General features: G+C 41.2%; 2 protein-coding genes across 2 annotated transcripts in view; one reads left to right on the forward strand and one right to left on the reverse strand.

Moving 5' to 3' along the window:
- trappc12 (trafficking protein particle complex subunit 12) overlaps nt 1-10,994 on the reverse strand; it is a 38,981-nt gene extending 27,987 nt beyond the window's left edge. Inside the window, exons 1-3 of the mRNA XM_023394744.2 lie at nt 10,915-10,994; nt 9,137-10,483; nt 7,810-7,926 (exon numbers count right to left, since the gene is read on the reverse strand). Coding sequence (XP_023250512.1) covers nt 7,810-7,926; nt 9,137-10,474 — 1,455 coding nt within the window. The 5' untranslated portion in view covers nt 10,475-10,483; nt 10,915-10,994. The remainder of the gene's footprint in view (nt 1-7,809; nt 7,927-9,136; nt 10,484-10,914) is intronic.
- Nucleotides 10,995-11,126: 132 nt separating this feature from the next.
- The window catches only part of eipr1 (EARP complex and GARP complex interacting protein 1), a 65,598-nt gene continuing 50,200 nt past the window's right edge, over nt 11,127-26,524 (forward strand). The window contains exons 1-4 of the mRNA XM_023394699.2: nt 11,127-11,296; nt 11,445-11,528; nt 19,598-19,730; nt 22,766-22,922. Coding sequence (XP_023250467.1) covers nt 11,255-11,296; nt 11,445-11,528; nt 19,598-19,730; nt 22,766-22,922 — 416 coding nt within the window. The 5' untranslated portion in view covers nt 11,127-11,254. The remainder of the gene's footprint in view (nt 11,297-11,444; nt 11,529-19,597; nt 19,731-22,765; nt 22,923-26,524) is intronic.

Consider the following 26,524-nt stretch of genomic DNA (forward strand, 5'->3'; position numbering starts at 1 on the left):
GCAACACACATACACACACACACACACACACACACACACACACACACACACACACACTTGCACTGACTGTGTACAGTCAGGTATCAGCAGTCACAGATTCTATGTGATTGATCAGACGTCTTGACGGGAAATCAAGCTTCAGCAGGGTACACTTTTAATGGCCATGAGCTTACTGACATTTCCACTTTTCTGTGTTTGTTTGAATGTGTGTGTGTGTGTGTGTGTGTATTCTGCTTCCTCTCATTTACTAAATTTCAACCTCCCCTCCTAGCTCAGTGAGCTACATCACCTACGACAGCTTTGATCTATGAGTTTTGCTTGATCTTTGAAGTTTGGAAATTTCATAATTTATTTGCTGCATTTTAGAAATGTGAATGCAAGTAGATGGTTGTTTATGGAGATGGCAGATGGTGTCTGATCCGTTCATCAGTGGGAGTGATTCAGTGATTATTAGGTCAGCAAACTCATCACATGGGGGCCGCTCTGATCAAGACCAAACTGAGCAGGGTTTGTTGGCCCCACAGTGGCCGATGCAGTGAGTAGACCTGTCCTTCGGCATGAGGCCCTGGGATCAAGTCTCTGTGTTGGCAAACATCTGCCCGGTTGAGGTGTTTTTAAAACAAGACACTGAGAGGTGCTCTGTGGCCCACCCTGACCTTTTGACTCCCAGTGAAAAAGAGAATTTCAAATAGGATTTCCTGGTCTTGAAAAAACAGATTCTGGTGATGCCTCTGTGATGAGGACCGGAAGGCATCACATGCTAATTTGCAATAAGAGGCATAAACAACAGTCTTGGTGTATAAAAATTCATCAAGGAAATTCAAAGGCTTTTTCATAGACTTGTAATGCAGTTTAGAATTAAATATAAAACTACCAATTTTGTATCGTCACAATCACAATTATGTGAGAAGAACATTTGACCTGTGTATCTACTGTACATGACGTGATCTTTGCAATATCAAATAATAATAACATTTCTTTACTATTCTCTTGTACAAAAAAGTCAATACCTACTAACTAAAAGCAACACATTTTGTCCTTAAAGATCAGAGGTCTCTTTACATTCAGCATTTCCATCCTCAGAAAACATTTGCAAAGCTGTTTTCCTGAACATGCTGAAACCAGCATCATTTATATCCACGTTTGCTAACTTACAGTCCTTGCCTTTTGCCGGTACACTGCTGTGTTTTCTAGGCACATCAGTGCCACCTGTTGATCAGTGCAATATATACTGTGTGTGATACTCGATGGTAAAGTGGCTGACAAGGGCAAACACGCTGCGACGGCCCAAAACACTTCCATTAGGAGAAACGAGCTGCAAATGCCTAAACAATGCAGATACACAGAAAACACATACAAAAATACAAAACAAATACAAGAACTGAGACTGATGCAAATTAAAAGTCATGCTGCAGGAAACCAAAAAACCAAAACATGAACAGCAAACACACTCCAAATACAGAAACAGTAAAGACAAAAACACATGAACCTCCAAAACAAATGCAGCAGAAAAAACGCTGCATATCCACTGAGTGCTCCCTCTAGAGGCCTGGAGCTCTTCCACTGGGTTGTCTGGAAACGCAGCGTTTTTTTCTGTTGCATTTGTTTTGAAGGTTCATGTGTTTTTGTTTTTCCATCGTTTCTGTATTTGCAGTGTGTTTGCTTGTGTTTGCTTTGTTCATTTTGGCTTCCTGCAGCACGTTTTCCTTCTTGTATTTGTTTCGTTTGTTAGTATGTATTTCTGAATTTGCAGCTTGTTTCTCCTAATGGAAAGTGTTTTGGGCCGTTGCCGCACGTTTGTCCTTGTCAGCCACTGAGTCTGCTCTCATTCAAAAAGTGAGGTATGGTGTGAATGGTTACTGTTGCACCTTGATCTTGGAGGGTAGCTTGTATCCGTTTTTGAAGTTTTCTTTGTGTCATGGCACCTCTCCACACTGATTACTGGTTGTCAGGTTTGACGAGGGGGGTTGGCTAGTCAATAACCAAAAGAGCATGATGTAATAAATGAGCATCTTGATTGTGATGCCAGACTTCCGGGTGGATCCTGGTAATGGCGGGGAAGCATCTCTGTTTGGAAAGCCGCGAAGTGTTCTGTTATTGTAGTTATTGTCTCTGTCACACAACTAAATGAACTATAACTGGGACCTGGAGCAGGTTGATAATGCTGAAATAAATCAAAACGCTGAGTGGCGTGAGGACAATGAGAACGTGCACCATTTTGCCCAAGGCCTCAATGTAAGCCCACTCATTCAACTGAGTCTGACAGCTAAACGGTAGCCATCTCTCCTGGTGCTAATATATGTACGGCACTGCGCTCTGGAAGCCCTAGGACAGCCATATAAGCTTGAGAGCATCTATAAAGAATGATCTTCTCTTAAAGTGAAGCGGTGACTGTAACGCTTAGTTTTTTTCCACCATTCGAACTGTCCTTCTGTTTAATCTGGGATCTCTTTTCCTCTTCTGGTCATTTCCAGGGAGGTTGAGTACAGTACCATAGACCTTACACCCCTTAATAATATCAGCACCTGTGGTGGCAGGCACATCAAGCTGCTTGGAAATGGTCTCGTAGCCTTTACCATGACCATCCTTGGCGATAATTTTCTTATCTCCTCAAACAACTCTTTTCTTTCTCTTGTTCATGTTCACCACGGTGCACACAATGACACCAAATAGCACAATGAGTATTTTACTTAATTTTTAAAAAGACTGAATCACTGATTATAAGATTGCAGACACCTGTGATGCTAACTGAATAGTCTACTTGATCCACTTACTTATGACTTACTTATACTTCTAAGGGGTACTAATCATTTTGTCCGGGCCATTTTAGAAGATCTTTGTAGAATAAACAAGAATTTAGCTCTTTACTTTATAATTTCAACAGTTTTCAGGAAAAATTAAGCGCTGGGTCAATGAGGTTTAAGGGCTCCAATACTTTTACTTTGGTAATTAAGTAATTGGTTCCAGCTTCTCAAATGTTTAAGTGTTTAGTTTTTTTTAAGCAAGAGTCAGTTTAATGTCTTTTGGTCCTAGGATTGTTGGTTGGACAAAACAAGCAAATTAAAGGCGTTATCGTGGGCACTAAGTAAAGTGTAACTGCCATTTTTCCCCCGACTAAATTATTGATTGCTTAACTGAGAAAATAATCAGCAACTTAACCATAAATCCCCCCCCCCCAAAAAAAAATGTAATTCCTTCAATCAAGCTTTGCATTTGATCCTTTTTTCAGTAAACAAGTACATCTGTGCTAAACGTGATGTGCATGCAGTGGCAACTTAAAAGTTTTTCTGTTAGACCTGCATGATGTGTAAAATGTCTAGTTTGAGGAAACTAAGTTAATAACAACATGCGCAAAAAGGTTATTCTAAATTCAAAAATAACGCAGATGATAGCTGCTTAATGAGCTAATGAGTCAAGACAGTACCATAAAATGCTACGTTAATAGTTACAGTCTCTACGGATTTGCTGCAGTTTCAGTAATGTCATGACTCAGGAGGGTTAGCTGACTGGCTATCTCGTAGTGAATCTAAAGATTGCATCAACAAGAGGGATAGACTGAAAAAGGACTGCACACTGATATGAGCTCTCGGTTTACTGAAGAGATATTACTTCTGAGTACGAGATGAGAGGCCTGAACAGTGTGTAGATTATACTTCATTCAGTCTGTCCCTGCCAGTTAGCTAACATTAACTAGCTATGTGGTTAAATCTGTCCATTAATAAAAACAAAGAAAGAACAAAGAAATATTGAGTTGTAAACCAGCCAACAAGAAGTGCAACCCAATATTACAATCATTCAAAAATACAACACAGAAATTTGTAATAATAACAATCACTGTCTTTGGATTTGTGTTTCTTATTGTTGTTTTGCAAGTCGTAGGTCTTCCTTTGCGATTCTCAATTCTGTCGTAAAGGTACGTAGATAAATGTTCTAGGGGTGGGGAGTTAAGATCATTTGGGTTATTTGACGTAGGGTTGTGTGAGGTACTTATAGACAGTGTATTACCTGCAGTAGATTCAGATCAGCGTGTTTTTGCAGAAGGCCCTGTCCTCAGCAGGACATTGCTCAGCTTCTGTGCTGCTGCTTCGCTAAACTGTGCGCCGATCCAGATCTACTGCAGGTAATACACCGACTAAGTATGAGTACCTCACACAACCCCATGTCAAATATTCGCTATCACTTCAAGGAAATTAAGTTAAGACATCAGCAATACTAAGCTATTTATTGTGCGTTCGTCTTTGTTCCTGTATTCTGTACATGAATATAAATCCAAAGGGAGGAAAAGCTCTGGTTTCTGATGCAGAAAAATGCTGTTTTTTTTATTGTGGATATATGACTGGGGGGACCACAGAACTCCTTGTTTTCTGTCCATTTGTATAGTTAGTTTTGATTTAGTTTTATTTTTCATGTGAAATAAACGTCAGTGGAGGAAACTGTTTTTGTCGCTACTGGATAATGTAACTGCCTTGTTGTTTTTCCCTTTGTACTAGGTCCTTAGTAATTAGGAGGCAGATCATCTCATCTTGGGTGGCAGCAGTCCTTGCATTTCATCATCTAACTCTAACTTATCAATATGCACAAAAATGCACACTAATAACTAATAATCATTTCACTATCATTTTTGTGTCAATAAACAGATTGGTAGAAAAAGATGTGTTTTTAATGAATGTACAGAATGACAGCATCATTTGAGTCTTAGAACAACAGTACAGGAGATAGGCAAGACAGGTTTATATTAGGACTGGCGAGACAACTTCAAATCAAAGTTATGATTATTTCAAACAATTTATTTTCAAATGATGAAATGTAAAACAGGTGCAAAACAACTATTTTTTGGTCAGTATGTTGGAGTAAGAAAGAAGAATGTGATCTGCATCTCCTGCTGTAAAAACACATGGACGTAGAGCTAGACCAATGAATCCGCCCAACTAATATATCAGCTGATATAAGCTTGCAGATGTATAGAATAAGTTTATGTCTACCGGTAAGTAGCCAAAACATAAAAATAAAAAAAAATTAAATGCAGTAGATGAATGCCAAAGATATATCGTCAGAGAGCAAAGACAAGTTTATCTCAGCTTTAAAAGGTGCCGATAAAATGGGCCGACCAAGTATTTCCGAAACACACACAAGCAAAAAATTTCCGTTTCCACCTGTAGCTGGAGGAGAAACAGCAGGTTGCTGCTGTTGCATTTTGTATAATTAGGTTTCTTATTAAGTGATTCCCAACTAAATGCCTTGATAACTTACTAGAAATAACTAAGTTGTAATCGAAAGATAAACTAAATTGAATTTAGTTCTGAAATTAAGCTCCTTTTTTATTTTGTGATTCCTCTGCCGATGTTCATATTAATTTACTTCAAATAATCAGGAAATCTAATCGCGAGGTGCCTAGAAGTTCCCACACACAGCCGAAAGTGTGCCTGTGTGTGTGCTTAGGGCCGGGTGAAGCCCTCCTCTGCCTCCAGATCTCTCACTCACACAACGTTGTCATTCTGTGACATCTCTCCTGTAGGCCCATGTTACCTTCCTGGCTCACCGTCTTTCTCCTTTCTCTTGCCTTTTGCTCCAGGGAGCCACCCACACCAATTGGCAGACAGTGTGTGATCCTCTTACACAAGCACATGCAGACACACGCAGACACACGCGCACACACACACGCACACACACACCATATAGTGCAGTTGAAGGCAAGCTGAAAGTACCATCTTGTGTGTGTGTATATACACCAAGTCCAGAAGGCCCTTGAAATATGCACAGCAATCCCATGCATAATACATGGGCACAGCAGGAGAAAAGAACTTGTGAGCCGAGTGGATCGCCACCTCTCCACTCCACCCCTCCTCTCCTCTTTCCCCTCTCTCCATCACACTGTCTGCTGCTGCTGTGTATATGTTTTAAATAACAACTGTCTCTCAGGGTCATTTGTGGGTCAGAAATTATGATGGAGGGAACACATGAGGGCTGCAGAGATAAATAGCAGCAGGAGAGGGAATGAGATGAGACTGTACGGTCACAAAGACAGAAGCTTGGTATGAGAAGAAATAAAATATGGGGAGAAATGAGACAAATGATTCACTGTTTTCAGTCAGGCCTAACCACGCAGCAGTTTCAGTGCAATCACTGACTGTCAAAAGGTCAGACAAGCTGCAGACACCACAGGAAGCTAGTGCTGTAGTAATCTACCAGCGGTTTTGTCATTTACCTCAAGAAAATGATGTACTGTTCTTAGAAAGCACCTGCTGCACATGTACAAGCACGAGAGCGATGCTTTTTAGCTGTTAGAGTTGTTGAGTAGCATGACACAAGATTTAAAAATGCCCCAAGTGTAACCTCTTTTATAAATATAGGTTCAAAATCTGACAATTTAGGTTTGTAGCTGCCTGGGGCTTGCACCTGAAATGGAACTCTTCCAAGTTGAATCTGAGCTGTGGGTTGCTTCAAATATTATTTCATTTTGTAATATGCTTGGATTGCCTGCTTTTTCTTATGTATAAATATTTTTTACCTTTTAAAAATAGGCAAAATTATTACTCATGACTCCCATTACCTAGAATTATGGGAAATGGTATGCTTTTCATTGCCTCCGCTCAGGTACACTGCAGACTGGCTGCACATACAGATCAACATGAAGTTAAATTCAGGTGCTCTTCCAACTAATGATTCAAGTCATCCATGTTTTGGGGCAGGCTTTGTTTTAGTCCACTGAACATGGTATGAATGTGTGTAATGTTTGTATGTATGGTGGGGAATGTGACCACTGTCAAAGTTGTGGTGTAAAAACCTTGAAGCCGTATGGCAGGTCTGTATTTTTATTGTATCTTTTTTGTGTGTGAATTACATAAAATTGCTTGTGGTATGAGATATCCTATTATTATATGATTTAACTTAAACATGCTAGGAAGTTGGAGAGAAAACAATCTCCTCTCAAGGGCCACCTGGATCTTCCAGCCATATTACATGGTCTTCATTGGGAGATAAAGATAGCTCAGTTGGAGACTATCCTCCTGTAAAAAACGAGCCCACAGGTCGTCTGTGCAGCAGGTTATTATGTCCCATCGTTACGTTTTGTTGCTAGGTGAGATCTAGTGGTCGCAGTATTTATGACAGGAGCAAAGGGAAAAGTGCGGTGACGTAGTAAAAAGAGAGACAAAGTCCAGGTTGTGGTGGATGGATGAATATGAGACAGGATTCCCATGTGAAACCAGCCATTGATGTTGTTTCTATTACCCATGAGCGTTCGACAAAGTTAACCACATTGTTATTATTGTAACCATGACAACAAAAAGACTGTGTAATGTTGAGGAAGCACTGCTTTTAACCTGAATCACGATCTAAACATAACCATGTAGTTTTTGTGCCTAAACCTAACCATGCCATGACTGTTATTACAGTAACCATGGCAACGGTACGTATATGACCTATATGGTTGTTCAGATTGGAGGACTTGGGGCTCAGTTGTCATTGAACCGTAGATTTTGAGAATCACAGAAATGTTTTCAAATGTCAACTAAGCAAAATTTGTCTCCTGATGAAGACAGTGTAACAAAGTCCCAAGCTCTAGCTCTGTGCTCTAGCACAAGCGAGTAAGTGAACTTTGAGGGGTGAGTTATTTGTCAACAGCCATTTCCAAGGTCAAGAATAAACTGCGAAGCTAGCAGGTTGTTTCAACTGCATGCAAATCTTATATACAAATATACATGAAAAAACAAATGCGTAAAAATGAGCAACAAAGCTTAAATAATGACTATACTACAACATCATGTTTTGATGTCACAATGAATAAAAAAAGTAGGGTGAATGACTTACGACGAGCTGTTTGAGGCCTGTGAAGGACTGCTCCACAGAGTTGGCAGTGAGAACTTGACGCTTCATGGCTGCCTGCTCTCCCAGGAAACGAAGCATTAGGTCTTTCACAGCATCACCCTGCATGAAAACACATTTGAATTCAACAGGACACAACAGGATTTCACATCAAGAGCCTTCAGAGTTGTAATGCTGTATTTACATTCAGAACCTGTGTACTAACAGCAAGATTTCAAAATATCAGAAGAACATGACTTGTTATTGGTAGTTCCTCTGCATTAAATAAAAATGGATTGGGGACAGAAAAAAGCTTTAATCTGGACATCCCCGAGTTTGGACAGAATCACAGATAATAAACACAATAACCAGCCCTAAGAGGAATGGCACAAAAAACAGACGACATAAAACGCTATCTTTAATTCAGCTTTGGAGTGGCTCTAATTTGTTTGTTGAAGACTGGTTGTTAGTGGGCAAAAACCAAGATGACGGAAAAATACGTGACTTTTATTCATTTATTCAAGCAGGCATTCAAACACATTCTGAGGGGATAATGAACACAATCTGAGCTGGAAGGTGGACGCACAACATAAGATTCAGCTTGAATAAATAAGTAAATTGTTGCTTCATCAGGGTAGTTATTACAGAAAAATGTTGCTGTTGAAAGATCTCAGAGGATGTTTAGGAGAAAAAAAACATGATATGGAGGAGCGTGGAAAGCCATGTGTATGTGTGTTCACTGTATCCAGACAATGTGTTGTGCAAGAGATACTGCCTGAAACCACTGTCTTTGTGTGACAGACAAAAGAACACATAAAATAAATCAAGATCATCAGGTGGAGCATAAGGCTAATACATTTCTTGCCATAATAGACTGAATGCTGTCAACATATTATAAGGGTTCGAGCAGTTTTGCATAGAGAATGTGTCCAAACTGAGATGCTAGAGCTGAGTGTTTTGACCAGACTTACTAATACTAGAGGTGAGACAATTAATCTATTAGTTGATTAGGCGATCCTCAGAAAATTAATCAGCCAAAACTTTGATAACTGATATAGTTGTTTAATCAAGCAAAAAATGCGTTCACATTTAGTAAAAGGACTACTACAGTGATTTAGGGTGGTTTTAAAGAGTTCTCTGTAGGTCACAGAGGAAATGATACAACTGTTTTCACAGGCTGAGTTGTAATACCCATGATGAGTAAAGTAAACTTTACAAGTGTAAAATTAGTGTAGTGCCCATTTACAAAAAGGCAAACTGACATACTATAAAATTAGAACTTTCTCTCAGGGCTTTCTTAAGACACATGTATAATAAGCAGTGCTTGTCTTACCTGCAGGTTGTCGAACTTGAGTCCAGGCATGGTAAGTCTGTTGGTCTCTGTGTAGGCTGGGCTGTATTGCTGGGTGGCCACAGAGATCAACATCTTCCTGGTCTCCTCAGATGGCAGCCAGGCATCATGGCGCCTGTCCACCTCACTCAGGCTCAATGCTGTCGCAAACGGATCGTCGTTGCCAGAGAATACAGCTTGGAGCTGGTTGAAGGGCTGCGGCTGAGTGGCAGGGGCTGTAGTGGGAGCTTGAGTAGGAGCTGGGACTATTTGGGGTGGAGGAGGTTGGGTGTTAGTGGTTGTTGTGTCGGTAGGGCCAGGGCAAAACACTGTGCTATGGGTGAGAGTACTAGAGTCCAAAGGCCCCCCGGAGGTGGAGATGGATGAAGAAGTGGAAGAGAGCTGGCAGTCAGGGGTAGGGGCTATGGGCGCAGGGCTGCCTGGAGTGATCTCTGCATTGGGGTTTGAAACGGAGATGAAGGAGGAGGGGACAGTAAAGGAATCAAAGAAGTCAGAAGCTGGATTGGCCTGTCCATTGTCAGTGAAGAACTTACTGAGGCTGGGGCTGGGCTGGCACACAAGGGGGGCTGTCAGCTTGCTGGGGGTCACTGCCTCATCGCTTACCCCACCGCTCCCCATGCTAAAGCTGGGGGACTTGATGAGAGTAGGCTGGAAACCGTCAGGAACCAAAGACTTTGGCTGGCTGCCGTGGCTGAATATGGTGCACACTGGTACAGGCTCGACTTTCAGACTAGTCCCTCTGACTGCCTGTGGTGCTGGTTCCTCACTTTTAAGACCAGATGGACTCTGTGCGTCACCTGGGGGTGAAGCATCGGTTGTGACTTGCTCTTGTGTGTCTGTCTGCTTCTTTGTGTCCTCTTCTACTTCCTCTTCAGAACCATCTTTCACCTGTTCCTCCACTGAAACTTTAATTTCAGTTGTATTTAGTGCAGTGTCACTTTGTTCCTCTTTGTCTCCTGAGGTCTCTCCTGCATCCTCCTCCTCCTCCTCCTCCTCCTCCTCCACTCCATCCAGAAAAGAGTCAATGGGAGCCACATCATTCTCCTCACTGTTATTGGGTGAGTCAGAAATCATGACACTCTCCATCATCTGGTCGTTGAGCTTGTCCATCAGGCTTTCTGATGGTGTGGCATTGCTGTCCTCCTGTGGGGTGGCAAACTCCCCGCCTAAGTCGATGCTGTCTTCCTGGGGTAGGATGCTGTCTCTGGAAGGGGTCTGACTGGAGGTTGGCTCCAGGGGAGCTGGAGTGTCCTTGTTTACATCCTCCACTGTGATGTCCAAGGTGACTGGGCGCTGAGCAGGAGCCTCCCCACTATCCATCTTACTCCTCTGCACAATGAAAACACAGATATAGACGTTACCACCTATATTCTTGCAAATCACTATACATCATCTGCCTTAGTCACTTCCTGTCTGTGTAAACAAACGCTAATTTTTACAAGCTCTTACCGTCAGCACCGAGCTACGGCTACCGTGAACGAGTCAGTTTGCTTAAAATCCTATCACGAAAGAGCCGTTAATCAGGATCTCGGGGATTGTTGTCTGTTTGATTCAAGCTATCTTGCTAATGCTACATTAGCCGATGGGCTGCTACAGTAAGCTAAATTAGCTGAGCAGCTGGTTGTAAATGTCAAATACACACTTCACTAATAGCTGGCCAAGCTTTAAAAATCAACGAACATAACTACCATGCTGTTCATACCACTACGCAATGACAGACAAATAAAGAACTTAAACACAAACACGACTATGTTTCTTACCTTACTCCAGACTGACAGCTAGGGATTCCAGCATAGGGTTCCACAGGAAAGCTACATGTACGGTGCTCCACGGCGGACAAATTTCACACCACCGCGGCTATTGGTATTCTTGGCGTCTTCTACGTACTTTTACTAGCCTATATAACGTTGCAGGACTGTCGTTACGTATAATAGTCACACGGTTTTTTTTCCCCCGGTTTTTGAATCGCGGAAGTACGGCTACTGTGTTGTGTTTTGTACAGTCTGCACACAGTAGCACAATTACTTATGATAGTTTCAACGTAATTCACGTCGTTTTAAAAAGGGACAAGAAAACGTAAACCCTGTTAACAAACCGAAAATGGAGGATGACGCTCCTGTCATTTATGGTCTGGAATTTCAGGTACGTATTGATGCTACACTTTCAAACCATTCACTACTATTTCCCTGGCTGACAGCTAACGTTAGCTCTATTCTAGTCTGTTCTTTTGTGTTCATTAAAACGTGTTTATGTGAATGGACAGTAATGTTCCTTTGTATCTATTCTGCAGGCACGGGCACTTACTGCCCAGACAGCTGAAACTGATGCCATTCGTTTCCTCGTGGGCACACAGTCTCTGAAATTTGACAACCAGGTAAGACAAACAGTTCATGACAGGTAACACATTTAAAGCTGGGTGGAAGGGAAGTTTTCTAACAGGAGACAGGAAGCCCTTAATCCGGCTCATTTATTTCATAGCGGTAGTTTGTTTGCCTGTTTATCTTTTTGTTTTTTGATAATAATACGAGCAAAGTGTTGTGCAAATATCCTGCTATCTACTGAATGAGATACATGATGCTACATCTGCTGGGCTAAGTAATTATAGCAATGGACAAGATCACACCATACGTTGGAATTTTAAAATGCTATTGTAGGTAAACTGAAAAAGCAAACATAAGTAAAACAAAAATATTCTATGTACTTTGAATGAATTAAACTTATTATCAATTTGAAGCTGGGTTAAAAAATGCATGTTTTTTGCTCATTTTTAGTTACTGATCAAAGATACAAATGAAGTTTAAATGGTGGTCCATATTTCTTGCTAATGTAGCTAAGAGTGGAGTTTTCTCTTATGATCAGAGAGTACATAATAAACCCACCACTCTCCCATAGTGTAAGGTTACGTATTATGAACAAGCATATATCGATATGGTCATCAAGACCATGTGTGTACAAAGAGATTTAGATATGCATTAGTTTGACCAAAACAAAATTAAAAAAAAAACTAAACAAAAGTAAATTTAAAAGCCTTTCCCTGAGCTTTCAGTCACATTTCATAGTTTGCTTTCAGTTTTGCAGTTTTCTGAGCCTCTCTTCTGATTGGCTGACTGTTTTCTGAGTGATCCAATAAAAATATAGCAGTTTTCAGGTAAACACTCAGAGAAACCAAATCCTGAAAGGTTGGATGGTGGGTCCAGGTGGGCGTGGCTGAGGGCTTGTGACTGCTTTGTTGTGACATCACAAAGTTGCAAGTGTCCTGACGGCTGGTTTTAAGGCTCAGTTTATGAATACAGGCTGTGTGCATTCTCTGTGGACTAAGCACTTTGATACTTTCACAGTAATGATATAGAACCTAGTCCTGCTTTATAATAAAATAACACATGGACAGCTACCTTTTTATACTATATGAACCTTTAAGACTGGCTGCATGGATTCGGGCCACAGATTCGTTCATCAGGACAATTTCAAATAAAGAATTGTCCCACTGTTGCCAACCCAGGGAATGTGGCAGTTGCATTTCAAGGCCATTTTAAAATCTTTTATAAAAAGGATCTGATATTCAATATTCATCTTGAAAGTGTCACATAGGCCATATTGTTCTCATCAGTCCCAATCAAGAAGAGCAGATTGTTAATATTACCAACCATCTGTGGAGGTTCTGACTTAACTTTGCAGTGTTTGGTCATGCATTGTAATATTCAGACTGAATCTAACATTTTGCGAACTTCAACCTCTTCATGTCAATGGTTTGCTGTCAGTCCTAAAACCAGTGTGTTGAGACACACCCCTTCTTTTTCAATGAATCCCTCATGAATGTAGATTTTAAGACAAAGGGCTGAAGAAGTCTCAGTTGATTTGTATTGACCAATAACTGTCAAATATCAGACACTGAAAGACATTTAGGAAACCTGAAATTGCATTAAAATCGCAAAAATAATTAGAAAAATAAAGAATTTAACCGACAAATATAACATTTACAAATGGAGAATTTTTGTTACCTTGAATTGCTTGAAAACTTTTCTCGCTACTTTTTTTACCCATTCTAACGTTTAATTTCCAGTCCTGAAGAAAGACGAGCAGAGGTGGCCAGTACGTGCAAATTCATTTGGTTGTGCTTAGTTCTTTTATTTTGATTTAGTTTACTTTTAAATTAGAAAAAAAACTAGTTTATTCTATTTTTGTTTGGTTTTTAGATTTAAGACAGCCTCAGGGTTTTGGTGTTTGGTATTCTGGAGTGTATATGTACGGTGTGTATGTGAGTACTGGATACCAGGCATGGGGACAGAGCTGCAACTAAAGAGTATTTTCATTATCAATTAATATGACAAATATTCTTTCCGTTAATCAATGTAGTAAGAAATTGGATGTGAAACAATGTGTCACCAAAAGTGTTGATAATCAGTTAATCATTAAGTATTTGCTGTTTCCAGCCTGAGAGGATTTTCTGCATTTCTCTGATTAGTTTCACTGTTAATTGAATATTTCACTTGGACAAAAGGAGTAAGATGAAAGGACTGAAAAGACGTCACCTCGAGATTTAGGATTTTTTTTTCAACTTTTTTTTTTAAATACAGTTTATCGACCAAATGCTTAATCAAAAAAAAAACAACAACCAAATAATTATTGATGGAAATAATTGTTGCAGTCGTAAATTATTTAATTGTTCAATATACAAAATATGCACTATACTATATAGTGCTAGCATCCACATATTGCTTCCAAAACCCAAAGATATTTGTTACACAATATTATATCTCGATAAAAAAATTCTGATGATTGACCGGTTCACTAAATGATCATTTCAGTCATAAATGTTTGATCAACCAGTCATTTCAGCACACATCAGTAACTGCACTTAAGCCAGTGGCATCCTTTTTAATAGACAGATCTGTTGCATGAACATACATGTTGTATGTACATCTGTGGTTTCTCCACAAAGGTGTGTCTGAGTGTTAGTGAGGGTTCTGTGTAAATGTGTGTGTGTGTGTGTGTGTGTGTGTGAAGGAGAACGAGTGAGAGTGTGTGCATGCATGCATGCATGCAGAGGTCATTACAGAGACAGATGACAGAAACAGTTGGCTCTAAACGGGGGGAGAAATAATTAGCTCTCTGAGAGCAAGAGGAAGAGAAGGATGAGAGAAAGAGAGAGAGAAAAGATTTGTGCCTTGATAAAAACGAACCTATTTTCTGGCAGACTTCAGTGTGAAAACGGACTGGCCCTGAACACAGACGTTGTCCAATCCAAGACTTGTGTAGCCGGTCTAATACAGAGCGAGTGTTGGGAATGGCAACAATGCGTTCCAGTCGATCTGTGTGATTTCTTATTACACACTAACATACTCCTCCCAACACTTTGAGCTGTAACACAAAAAAAACCAAAGAGGTGAATTATTCATAGTCATGTTAATCTAATCCTTGTGCAATTATTAGATTTATGTCCTAATGAAATGCTTATTGCTCATTTATTTAATGGACTGTTAGCTTTGAGGCCACTATAGACTGTGTGATTTTGGGCTGTCTCAGACAAAAGTTGACAGCAGTGAGAGGAATGTAGTGAAATCCAGATCCTACTCTTTAAGTAGGGATTCACCAATCCAACGTTTTGTCTCCTCGAAGTGATTCTGATACTTATTCCTATTTTTAATGTGGTTCAGTCACTTCTGTCCCTGACCCAGGAGTGTAACGATTCTGAACTCAAGGATGATACCGGCCAATCATGGATGCTTGTGACAAAACAAATAAATTAGATAAAAAATACAGCAAAAAATAATGAATAATGAGACTGTGGTTCAAAGATTCAGAGGTCTGAACTGAACCGTGGACATCAGACATTAAACCTGATGTTGCTCCAATACAGTTACTCCTCATTGATCTGTCTGTTCTCTGCCGGTGATGAGGTCTATGATAAGTCTGGGGAAAGTCAGAGAAAAATCAGCTCTTGGATTGTTTCACTCACTGTATTTTTCTATGGTTGCCACGGTAACACGGCATGCTGTGGCAGCAAGTTGAAAAAGCTGAACTGTCATGAACTCCTAATGCACCACCAAATAGCGCTGGACGTTCACTAGAGTAGCCACCCTCCCTCGCCTCGCTGCTGCCGCCGTGTTTACATTGAAAAGGGTTGAGGCGGTGGCGGCAACCACTTTCTGTCTGAAAGCACCTTAACAGCTTCCAGTAAAGTTTTCTGATCATTTCTGTAAAAATAGACAATCAACACGGCAAATGGTAAGGTGTCTGGAGGTGTCAAATGATCTTCTTAAACGTCGTTATATTTTGTGTAAAACTGAGTGCAACACCACGATTGGTCTTGAGGAGAGACTGTCCCAAATTCTGCGCTGTTATCCCCATTTGTACGATTAATCACACCAAAGCCAAAAACACAGATCAAGGAGGCAGTCGGACTCTTCGCATTGGTATAAAAACCCCTTTAGATCTGATTCAGGTCACAAGTTACATTCTTAGAAAACAAACAGGATTCAAACCCATGTTGTTCTAAAATAAAAAAAATATCTTTATTAACTTGTGCTTTGTTTTCTGATATCAGTGTCAAAGAGCATCCAAAGCTGTAAAAGGGATCATTATTCATCTTCTAGGCCTTGTTCTTTAAGATGACCGTGCATTAGAATCTTGGGTTCAGTCAGTGCAGTCTGTTTTATTCATGAAGCTCATGAAGTTTGAACTTGCAATATGAAAAATGTTTTTTCAATTGGCATTTCGGTCCTGATACCTTCTGCTGTATCCATAAGCCTGCTGGCCTCTCCACCTCCCATTAAGCATAATGCAGGTTGGAAATGCCTCTCTTAACTCGCTGAGAACCTCTCAAATCCCTCAGAGACCAATAGCTGGAGTGACAGATCGGAGGCAGCGTCAGCGTGGCATTTAAGGCTGCTAACGAGATAAAGCGCCCGAGCTTGGCACCTCTCACCCATTTGCTACTCCTCCGCCCTGCTCACTGTCATCTGTGCGGCTCAAGAGCTTTAGAGGAGAGGCCCCCTGAAATGGGGGGCCACGAGCCAGCTTCGCTTTATCCCTCCCTTACCCCCTCTTCCCACAGTCTCCCTCCTCTCCTCCTTCCTGCCTCAATTCCTCCCAGCATCGGCACATAATTAACAGCACTGGGCTGTGTGCCCAAGTGGCTGAAGGCTATGAGTCACTCCCCAGGCCTGAAAGAATGACGGATAAATCACCTGGGGGAGGAGGGCGAGAACTTCTCTCTCCCCTCACACCTGAGTTCATTTGGGGGGACCCTATTACTAGGCCTTCCAATTACCCTGTCCCACCAGCCTGAATTTATTTGTACCGCTCCCCCACCACCATAAAATTATAACTTTGCGTAATAATTTTTTGCTCGATGCAGTCCAACCCAAGGTTAATAGCCGCCTAGCTGACTTTGAAAAGGCTGAAGGATGCTGCCGCTCCGATGCTCTTCTCTTCCTCCTCCTCACGCTCCCTCCATTCATCCTCTTGTTCAGCCTGTAAAAGTAGTACAGGCAAGGGGAGTGGAAGTGCCTAGCAGGAGTTATTGTCCAGTGCGACCCCATTAACGATCCCCCAAGGTGCTGTAAGTGTCTCTCTTATGGGAGAAACTGCCATATATTGTCTGATCAAACCTTGAGACCCTTACTGTTTTACGGCATTGTGGGCCCTGAACTGCATTCAATCGAGGGCCCTCATAGAATAGATTTCCATCTAATGAAAAGAGCTCAGTAAGGAGGAGTTTCTATTAACTTGTTATGGATAAAAGTTTAGACTGTTTGTTCAACTTCAGTGCTGTAAAGTCCGCACAGCTGTTGATTGTGTTTTTAGGTGCAGCCCAGGCCTCTGTATTACACCAGGAACAGGAGCTATACGCTGGCAAAAGTAGTTAGACTTGAGGATTACATGGTGATTTATGTGTAACTGTTAACAAGTTATTGGTATTGATCCTTTGCATCCTTAAAACAATACATTTCTGTAATCTCAAACCATCGAAACCAGCGGTGATTAAACTCAGGTGTACAGTATGTTTCAATACTTTTGGTGCTGATACCTTCTATAAAAATATTAATATTTCCACCCAGAGTGTAAGAGTCAATAATCACAGACAAATTAATGTTATTGCATGTAATCAGTTCATCCTGGTTGTTTCTTCCATCAACCAGTTGCAGAAAATATGGTCAAAATCTCTCCTTCCTGAGTTAAAGTGTTGAATAATGGCCAGAAGTGCTTTTGCAGAACATTATGATGTCACAGTGAGGTTGACCTTTTACCATTTGGATATAAAATGTCATCACTTCATTTTATCCTTATAGACATTTGAGTTAAATCATGTCATAATTAGTGAAAGCATTAACCAAAAACGTATTTTGTGAGGTCACAGTGAGACAGAAGTGATTAAGTTCCCTCTGGGCGTTCCAGATATATTGCATTCACAAGTATGTCAGATCACCATGACCTTGAACTTTGACCTTTGACCACCAAATCGAATCAGTTGATCTTTGAGTCAAGGGAATGTTTCTGCCAAATCTAACTCATGGTAGAGTGGGTCATCCACTAACTGGAAGGTTGGTAGTTGAGTTTAGGTGTTTCAAAGCTGCCGTTCATTTTCAACAGTAGGCAACTAAAAGTTTTCTCCTAAGTCCTATTCACAAAGCTGCTGAGACCAGTTTTAGTAAGGAAAAGTGAAAACTCCTGAGCTAAGAGTGCATCTCTGTTGCTATGGCTGACATCAATTTGCATGGACGAGCTCTCTTGCTGGAACCGCAGCAATTGGTTGATGAAAGCCGGTGCATTTGCATATGCATGCATTTGCAAATGCATGCAATAATAAAAAAAACACTGAGAAATAAATGAATACAAATGAAATAATAACAGATTAGGTGCTGTTTACAAAAGTAGTGCATCCTCCAAAATGCATCTGAATGATCAGGTTTGTGAGATGTGGAATGACAGCAGCCCTTTTACGATTCTTTGTGACTTGGTCTTAGTGAGTTAGGAGTCCTCTCCATTACTTCTAATTTCTCCCAGTTTAAGATGCTACTTTTAGTGCTAAGTGGCTTTGTGAATTACTTTTAAAAATTAGGAGTCCCGGGCGTCCAGTGGTGAGTGGGTTGAGCAGGCGCCGCATATGTAGAGGCTACAGTCCTCGCTGCAGTCGGCCCCGGTTTGAATCCCACATCGGACGGCCCTTTACTGCGTGTCATTCCCCCTCTCTCTGCCTCCCCATTTCCTGTCTCTCTCTACTGCACTGTCAATAAAGGCATAAAAAGCCCCCCAAAAAAATAATAATTAGGAGTCCTAAAGTTAGGACTGACACGCCCATTATTTTTATTATTATTATTATTGTTATTTTATTATTATTAGTTTCTCCTAAATTGGCAATTTAGGAGCTACTTTTATTCTTTAGATGCTTTGTGAATATGGGGCCTGAGAAAGTTTGAAAAGGGCCAAATTGCTGTGGGAAGATGACTGGGGTGGAGCGGCTCTGAAACGGGAAGGCTTGTGGGATTGCCCAGTCAGCGGTGGTTAGTACTTAGTGACCGTATAGTTGAAAATTACCAATGTGTAAAAAGTGTGTGTGATTTAAAACTGGATAAAAGTCAATGTTGATCTTACTGTCAGACAAACAAAACACTGACACATGTGAATAGAGGATATGATGTCATTGACGTGCGACCAATGACATAGAGAGTTAACCATGATGAAAATCACAGATTTCTCTGGTTTAAAAAATAATGGAAACATTTGTTTGTACATTAATGTAAGAACACAACCCAACATCATATAGAACACAGGTCTAGTTGTTTTTAGACATTTAGTATGGAAAGGCTACAAATGATCACTTTAATGCACAGCCATTCGCCACAGACATGATTTCTAGGAAGGAAATGTTTTCCGTATTGTTGCTGCCCCATTCACAAGTAACTTAACTGATAGGTTACACACTATGCAGATCAGTACTAGACATGTGAAGTTAGAATATGCTTAGCTACAGCTAAATCATCACCTGCTAGCAATGGTTTGCTTAAAAGAAACGTACGTGATTAAAGGACTTTCAGAGAAAAACTCTCTTGGATAATGCAGCTCATTCTCAACCCCTTTCAGCGAGGCCATTTGTCTTAAAACTGATTTCATTTTTGTTGTACCTTCTCCTCTGACTCCTCCCAGCATGTCATATGCAGAACTCCAACGTGACTTCTAAAAGTGTCTTAATCGTCGCTTTAAAGGCTAAATCAAGATGAAGGGTCTTCAGCCGTGTGAAGTTTTTTGGGGAAAAAAGAAAGAACCAAAGCGACGCCTTCCTTGAAAATACATATACTGTCATATTAAAAGAGGAACCTTCTTCTTTTTTGGGGGGAATCAGAGGAATAAGTGGAGCTTTGAACTGCAGTTGGTGTGTGGAGGGAGATGCATGCAGCTTCATCCTCAACACATCTCTTCTCTCTGTCTCTACTTTACTTCCAGATCCACATCATTGACTTTGATGATGAGAATAACATCATTAATAAGAATGTCCTTCTGCACCAAGCTGGGGAGATATGGCACATTGGCGCCAGTCCTGCAGATAAGGCTGTGCTTACCACCTGCTATAACAAAAGTGAGTCCTACTGTTTCCTTCTGTCTCTGGCTCCATTCTCTGCTTTATGCAACATGTTTCGCTTTCTTTTTTTCTTTCTCTTTTTTTCTTTCTTTGTCTCTTTTTTTTCCATATACTTTATCTTCCTTTCTTTTTCCTATGTATTTCTTGCATCTGATGACCTTATACGGAGCTAGAGTTTAGTTGTGACTTGTAACATGTAATCGGTCTTTAACAAATGACCTGTCTTCACAGGTCTGACAGCAGCAGCTGTGTTAGAAGTCATGTTCAGACTCTGATAGAATCAATACTAATGTGTGGACATGATGACCCACATTATGGGATAATAAAAGTGACTGTCTGGCAGGAAGAAAAAAATCCTTGTAGGTCACACACATGTCATCTGTGCTTTGAGTTTCTTCTAATTGAAAAGATATCTTCTAATCAGAGTTGAAAGTTGGAAACAATCTACAGCAGAAATATCCACGTCAGTTGTAATCAAAAATGAAGCCCTCTGGGATGTAAGACAGGTTATTTGACAATGGCGCATGTCATCGTTCATACGGGACACACAGGCATATTTTCCACTCCAGCAGTGATGGAACGGTTAGAACCAGAGGAACCAGCCTCAAGAACCCACTAGGATTAACAATCATGTTCTCTCACCCCCATAATCATTTCAGTTAACACAGGCGTACGCTGCCATAGCTTTGACAAGAAATACTACTTTAATTTTAATGAGTAAAAGGGTGATATGGATGTAGTCTTCCTTATCATTAACGTGTGATAGCAGATTTATCCCAATTATCCTCATTTGTGAACAGAACAAAAATGCAACAGCGAATTAAAGATAGGAAGATGGTTACTTTTTGAAGCTGATACTGGTGTCAGTGTGTAATTGTTAAAACAATCTGATAATTTTATACTGTATATTTCCCAATTTTTTTTTTTACTTGAACACGTTACAAACAAACATGTTTTGTTAGAGTCTCCGATGGCATTTCACAGTTCCACAAGAACACACGTAAAGAGAAGATGCAGACTGATAAAAGCCTATTATTACCACTCAGAGATGAAAGGAATAAAGTTGATCATGTCGTAACAAAAGCATATGTCAAGGTCTGGTATGTGCTAGACAGTTAGTGTCTGATATAGTCGGTTCTCATAGTCCATGCTGGATGCTGGAGACATGGGCACGGAACAGAGATTCAGTCGTTGCTAACGGTACTCGGTTCTTGGCAGCAGCTGTTAATGCGACAAACAGGACAGTTTCACTATGGGCCGACTAGCGGAGACCCCGAGACATTGAAGCTCACCTCTATTTGTTAAACTTCTAAAGGCTGTAGACATGTGCATGGCTGATGAATTCACACACTAAATATCTAAAAAATTACCAATAAACACTGTATTTCACTCAGAAAATCCATCATGTAAGTGTTTCTGTCATTGTCACAATTGATTATGAATGCTGGTGAGATGGGTGGTGAAGGCAGGAAGGAGTGTGTGTGGCTGTCAGCGTGGTGTCTCCAGTGCACAGTCACTTCGCATGTTCACTGCAGCGATTTTACACACAAAGACTGTATGAAAACTGAATCATACCGGTGATAGATATTATTAATATCTATTGACTGTTGGGCAATTCTTTCATGTTATTTGATGTTATCTTGGATTTCTACAATCATGATCATTTAATCAGTTAGCCTAGTCAACGTGGTTGAGGTGAATATGCTCACGCTGAATATCGGGGGCTTTCCTCAATCCTGCCACCTGCCGCATCAGCATTTCACAGCTGACCACAAGTGTCCGTCGCTCTCCTCTGCTCTTTGGAGGTCTGGGAATGTGATGGTGACGCAGCTCTGATGAAGTATTATCTTATTATAATATCGCACATTTCTCCCGTCGAGTTTGTTTTCACGGATCCCAACTTTTTGCGTAGGAAGTGACATCACCACTGTCACGATCCAGATCTGAATCCAGTAGAACACCTTTGGGAATGTGCAGCTGACAAATGTGCAGAAATGGTGTGATACAAACACATCAACATGGAATCTCATTCTCAGAATTATTTTGTTTAGTTGTGGTTTGGATTACTATTAATGAGGGTTAATGAGGGTCCTCACAAGTGTACAGGTCAATCTGTGTGCCTAAGGCTGCGTCATATAGGAGCGAAAAACCCCCCCTACCCCCAATGACACTCACACACACACACACATACACATACACACTACCACACACATCTTCTCTCCCTCCCTCTCTTTCTTCCCACTGTCTCTCACTCTCTGTCAGGTGATTTCTGCATGCTTGAGTTCACAGGATGACAGCCACTCTGAATCTCAGACAGCCAACCATGCACTGCTGCACACACCACACACTCACAGATATATATATGTGTGTATATATATATATATATATATAAACAGTACATACAAACACACACACACACAAGTGCATTCCTATAGTGTTTCCATACCGCCTCCCACTGGCACTCCACATATGGGTAAGAAAAGGCTTTTGTTCAAGATGATTGCTTGCCCACTTACTCCAAGTGCAAGGTTGTCTAAAACCACTCAAGAGCCTGTGGACTCGCACCAAGTTGCTTTTTAATTTGACAAATAGGCCTAACGCCAGTGTTTCATAGCCCAACGCCTGCCCACATGCTGTCAATAGCTACACCAAAAAGAAATTAAGCTCTTTTGCTCCCTCTGTTTTCTCTCTCCCTCTCTCTCTTTGCTTCCTCTCTCTCTTGCTCTCTCTCTCTCTGTATGCGATAGGTTATGCCCCCCAGCCTCAAACTTTTATTCCAATTACTGTATCAGTTCTACATTTACTCTACTGGTTCCAATTAGCAGCTCTGGCTCTGGTGTGGATGTGCCAAAATAACTAATTTGTGATGTGGGTTTGAAGGAGTGTATGCGTGTCACTGTGTTAGTGCCTCCTCAACACCCCCCCCCCCACACACACACACACACACACACACACACACACACACACGCAAACACACTGCACTCTTACAATATGTGACTGACTGTGTGTGTGTGTGTGTTGTCCCCCTCCAGCCAGTGACAGCAGGGTGGTTTCCTGTGCAGCAGTATGGCGGATGCCCTCTGACTGGGAGACAGGTAGCCATGAGTCACCTGACGACACCGCTCACAACCCCCAAACGCTGGAGCTGCTCTGCCACCTAGACGACAGTGTCCACGGCAACACTGCCTGGTAGGAGGAACTATAGCATTTGGGCTAACAGCTAGAGTTACAGTACAAGTGATGCAAATGCAGTTATTGTTTCGATCCACAGTATTGTGCAGTTATGTGTTTGGCTCCTGTGTGTATTTGAATGAAGTGATATAGTTGGTATTTTTGCACACTACACAGCATCTGATAACTCATGGGGATCCAAATAAACTACAAGCAGAAGCCTGAGATATGGTCAGATACCATTGCATAAAAAAAAAAAAAAAAATGAACAGTCGTATACTGCTGAATGGATGTGATGCGATCGCTGTCATTATGTATGGCATGGCTCAGGTCAAACCCTTTGTAAAACATGAACAGATATGTTCAATAGTTGTTCTAACACTAGTGCCACCCCCCTCAAAATTAAAGCCCTGCATACTGTACACGTTGCCTTTATACTGGTGGGACCCTCCAGTGTAACATGTTTCCGTATTGTTGACATTTTGCTAATGGCAAAATAACGTTACACATTATTTACAGGAAATCAGTTCTTTGCTGCTCTAAAACAGTAGTTGCCAGTGTGTACGCTACTGTTTTAAGGGCAGTGGAGAAGAATTGATTCACAGGAAAGCTTCCATTTGACCTGGGTGTGAAACTCGCCGTGCCACTACCGTATTTTAGGCAGCATCGGAGGCATTTCCAATACGAGAATCGGTATCGGAAAAACTCTATTCAAAAGGCAGTCGAATCATTCTGGAGATGCAGTGATATAAATACGGCTTAACTATCATCATTAATATCATTTATGCATAATATATTTTTCTTAATAGAACGGGCCAGTAAATTAATATAATAACTATAAGGTGATATAAGATTCAGATTTCTCTATCAGAATATAAAGATGTATCAGCAAATTGATATATTCTTTTCATTTAGTGACTCTAGCTTGATCCAAATAAACAGTGAATCATGTTTGGTCATCATCGTCACATTAGAAATCATTTTGAAAGTTTGACAAAATAATTCAGAATTCAAGCACCACTTGACAGTTTTAATTCCTCTGAGCCGGAGGCAGATTGTTTTCAAGTTGTCAGTCCATCCGTCCCATTCTCGTGGACACAATATCTCAGTAACGCCTTGAACTTCTTCAAATTTGGCACAAACATTCACTTGGACTCAAGCACGAACCTCTTGGACTCAGGTCAAGGTCACGGTGACCTCAGAAAACACTTTGTTGCCATTACTCAAGACTTCACAGAGCAAAACTTCACACAAATGGTTCATATTTTATATGACTCTGGATAGACAGGGATATAACCTGAAGCTAGTTTGCAGAGGCAGACAGCTGCGCAGTGCTAATTCTAGTTTTTCCGGTAGTTTCTACTGGATCTTCATTACTTCAGTCTTCATTACTGGGATTAGCTTTTAAAGCTTGCAGAGAAAGAAAGCTCATCGGTTGACTTTGAGTTAGCGTTAACCTTACCTAACATTACCCTCCATTGCCTTACGTTTACATTACCTCCCTTTCTCTCTCTCTCTCTCTCTCTCTCTCTCTCTCTCTCTCTCTCTTCGTATCTCTTCTCCATATGAGTGTTTTGGACTAAGACTATTGACTGGCCCACATCTCAGATTGTGGTCATGATTCTTTTGTCTTACAGTCGGAGCTCGTGTGCACAATGCCTCGCTACAACTCACCACCTATGAGAATGAAAATCAATGGTCATTCTCCTCTTTAGTCCACCGTTCATCAGCTGCCTCATGATTGCTATCATTTTTAGAGGTGCCAATCAGTTAGCAGGATGCATACTGTAGCAGGTGTCTGCGAGGCAGAGATAAAGATGGAGAGGGAGTGAGGATGATAGAGAGAGCTCACAAAGCAGAGAGAGGAGGAGGGGGGGGGTGAATTTGTGCAACTTGGTGTGTGTTTTGTGCTTGTGTGTGAAAACTGGAGGGCGTTGTATGTGGTGTACCCATGTATGTGTACTAAATGTGTGTGTGTCAGAGGGTAGGTCAAGCAAGGCTGCTGGGTAAAGATTGATGGCTCTGTGCTCCACCATCTTAACACCCTGAGAGCTGTAACCCTCACAAGGGCATCACACTGTGTGTGTGTGCGTGTGTGTGTGTGTGTGGTTGGTGGGAGTGTGCAATGGGCGCTGTGAAGCCTGTAGCCTATGCTGTGCACTATTGGCTTCCTTAGATGGATGGCTTTGGTCTGCTGCCCACCTCCTCCATCTCTCCATGACACACACACACACACACACACACACACACACTGGTGCAAGCTGCCAGTATTATCAGAATGTGTGTGTGTATGTGTGTGTAAGCAGACAAAGAGTAAAGAGATCGGAGCTTGTATTCTTATGAGGCTTTTGTCTATTTCGTGTGTGTGTTTGTCCAACCTGCTTGTTGTTTGTGTCCGCTGTAGTCTGCCTGTCCATGTGTAGCCTGCATCCTTCATGGGTGTGTTTTCCAGTTGCTGGTGTCCCTCCACTCCCACTAACAATAACACTTTCTCCTTCCTCCAAATCCCCTCATTGTTTGGGTGGGCAAACATTTGAGCCTCTGCCCTGTTGTGAAGCGTGCACTGAATGGAAATATGGGCAGAATACACCCAGCAAAACGGGGCTAAATAGAGCTAGGGAAAAATCATGCTTTTTTTTTTTTTTTTGGCGTTTGGCTGTTTTTTCTTTCTACTTATTCTTCTTGCACTTGGTTTCGATTGGGAGCCATGCCAGTTGAGCAAATCGATTCCCGTGGAGCCATTTTAGCCAATCAGGGCCCTAGGAGGGAATGGTAAAGCACAAAAGGCAACAAGGTTGATTTTCTAAAGTGGGGTGTGACAGGAGGGGGTAGGAGGTGTTTGTGGGTGTGATTATGTGTGTTTGTGCACACACGCATGAATGCAATCGTGTATTATGTGTGATCACTGCAAGTGAAAGGCTTTCAGTCGCTCCAGTCTGGCTGCATATGTGTCTCTTTTATCCTGTAGTGTGATAGCATCTCTGCTTTTTGTCTGTGTATGTGCCCGGTCATGCAAAAGTGTGTATGTTAGTGTGAGGGCCAAATTCTTGGTGATCACGAGCATAATTTTCACTGTGAGGATCCTTCAATCCCAATTAAATGGACCCCAGTATAGAGGGCTCTCATGCAGACTGTCAGCCTAGTGTGTGTGTGTGTGTGTGTGTGTGTGTGTGTGTGTGTGTGTGTGTGTGTGTGTGTGTGTGTGTGTGAGAGTGTGATGGTGATGGTGATGAGGGCCATCGGTTGATTATACAGCCTTTGTGTTCCAGTCTTTTCAACCACATTTTGGATTAAACACCATGATTTGCTGTGCAGTTTGCAGGTCTGGTGGTTTCTCCTCCAAAAAAATCTTAGTGAAGTTCAGGTGCAATAAAGGATAATTCCAATTTAATAAAACTTGGAAATGACTCTCATAGTTTTGTCCATCATTTCTCTGTTTAACAGCGCAATTAGAGTTCAGATTTGATAGCATTTGAATCGCAACCTAGTACAGAATCCAGTTATTAAATTGGAATACTTTTGAATCTCTTATCCAATCTAATTAGCTTTAGCTTTTAACATTTGCAATTAACTTGACTTATAACTAAGTAAAAGGTCTTTAATCACAGACTGTTGTCAAA

This window comes from Seriola lalandi, unplaced genomic scaffold, assembly GCF_002814215.2.
Source record: "Seriola lalandi dorsalis isolate HSWRI2012SDOR001 ecotype SW California unplaced genomic scaffold, Sedor1 jcf7180002054953, whole genome shotgun sequence".
Classification (NCBI taxonomy): Eukaryota; Metazoa; Chordata; class Actinopteri; order Carangiformes; family Carangidae; genus Seriola; species Seriola lalandi.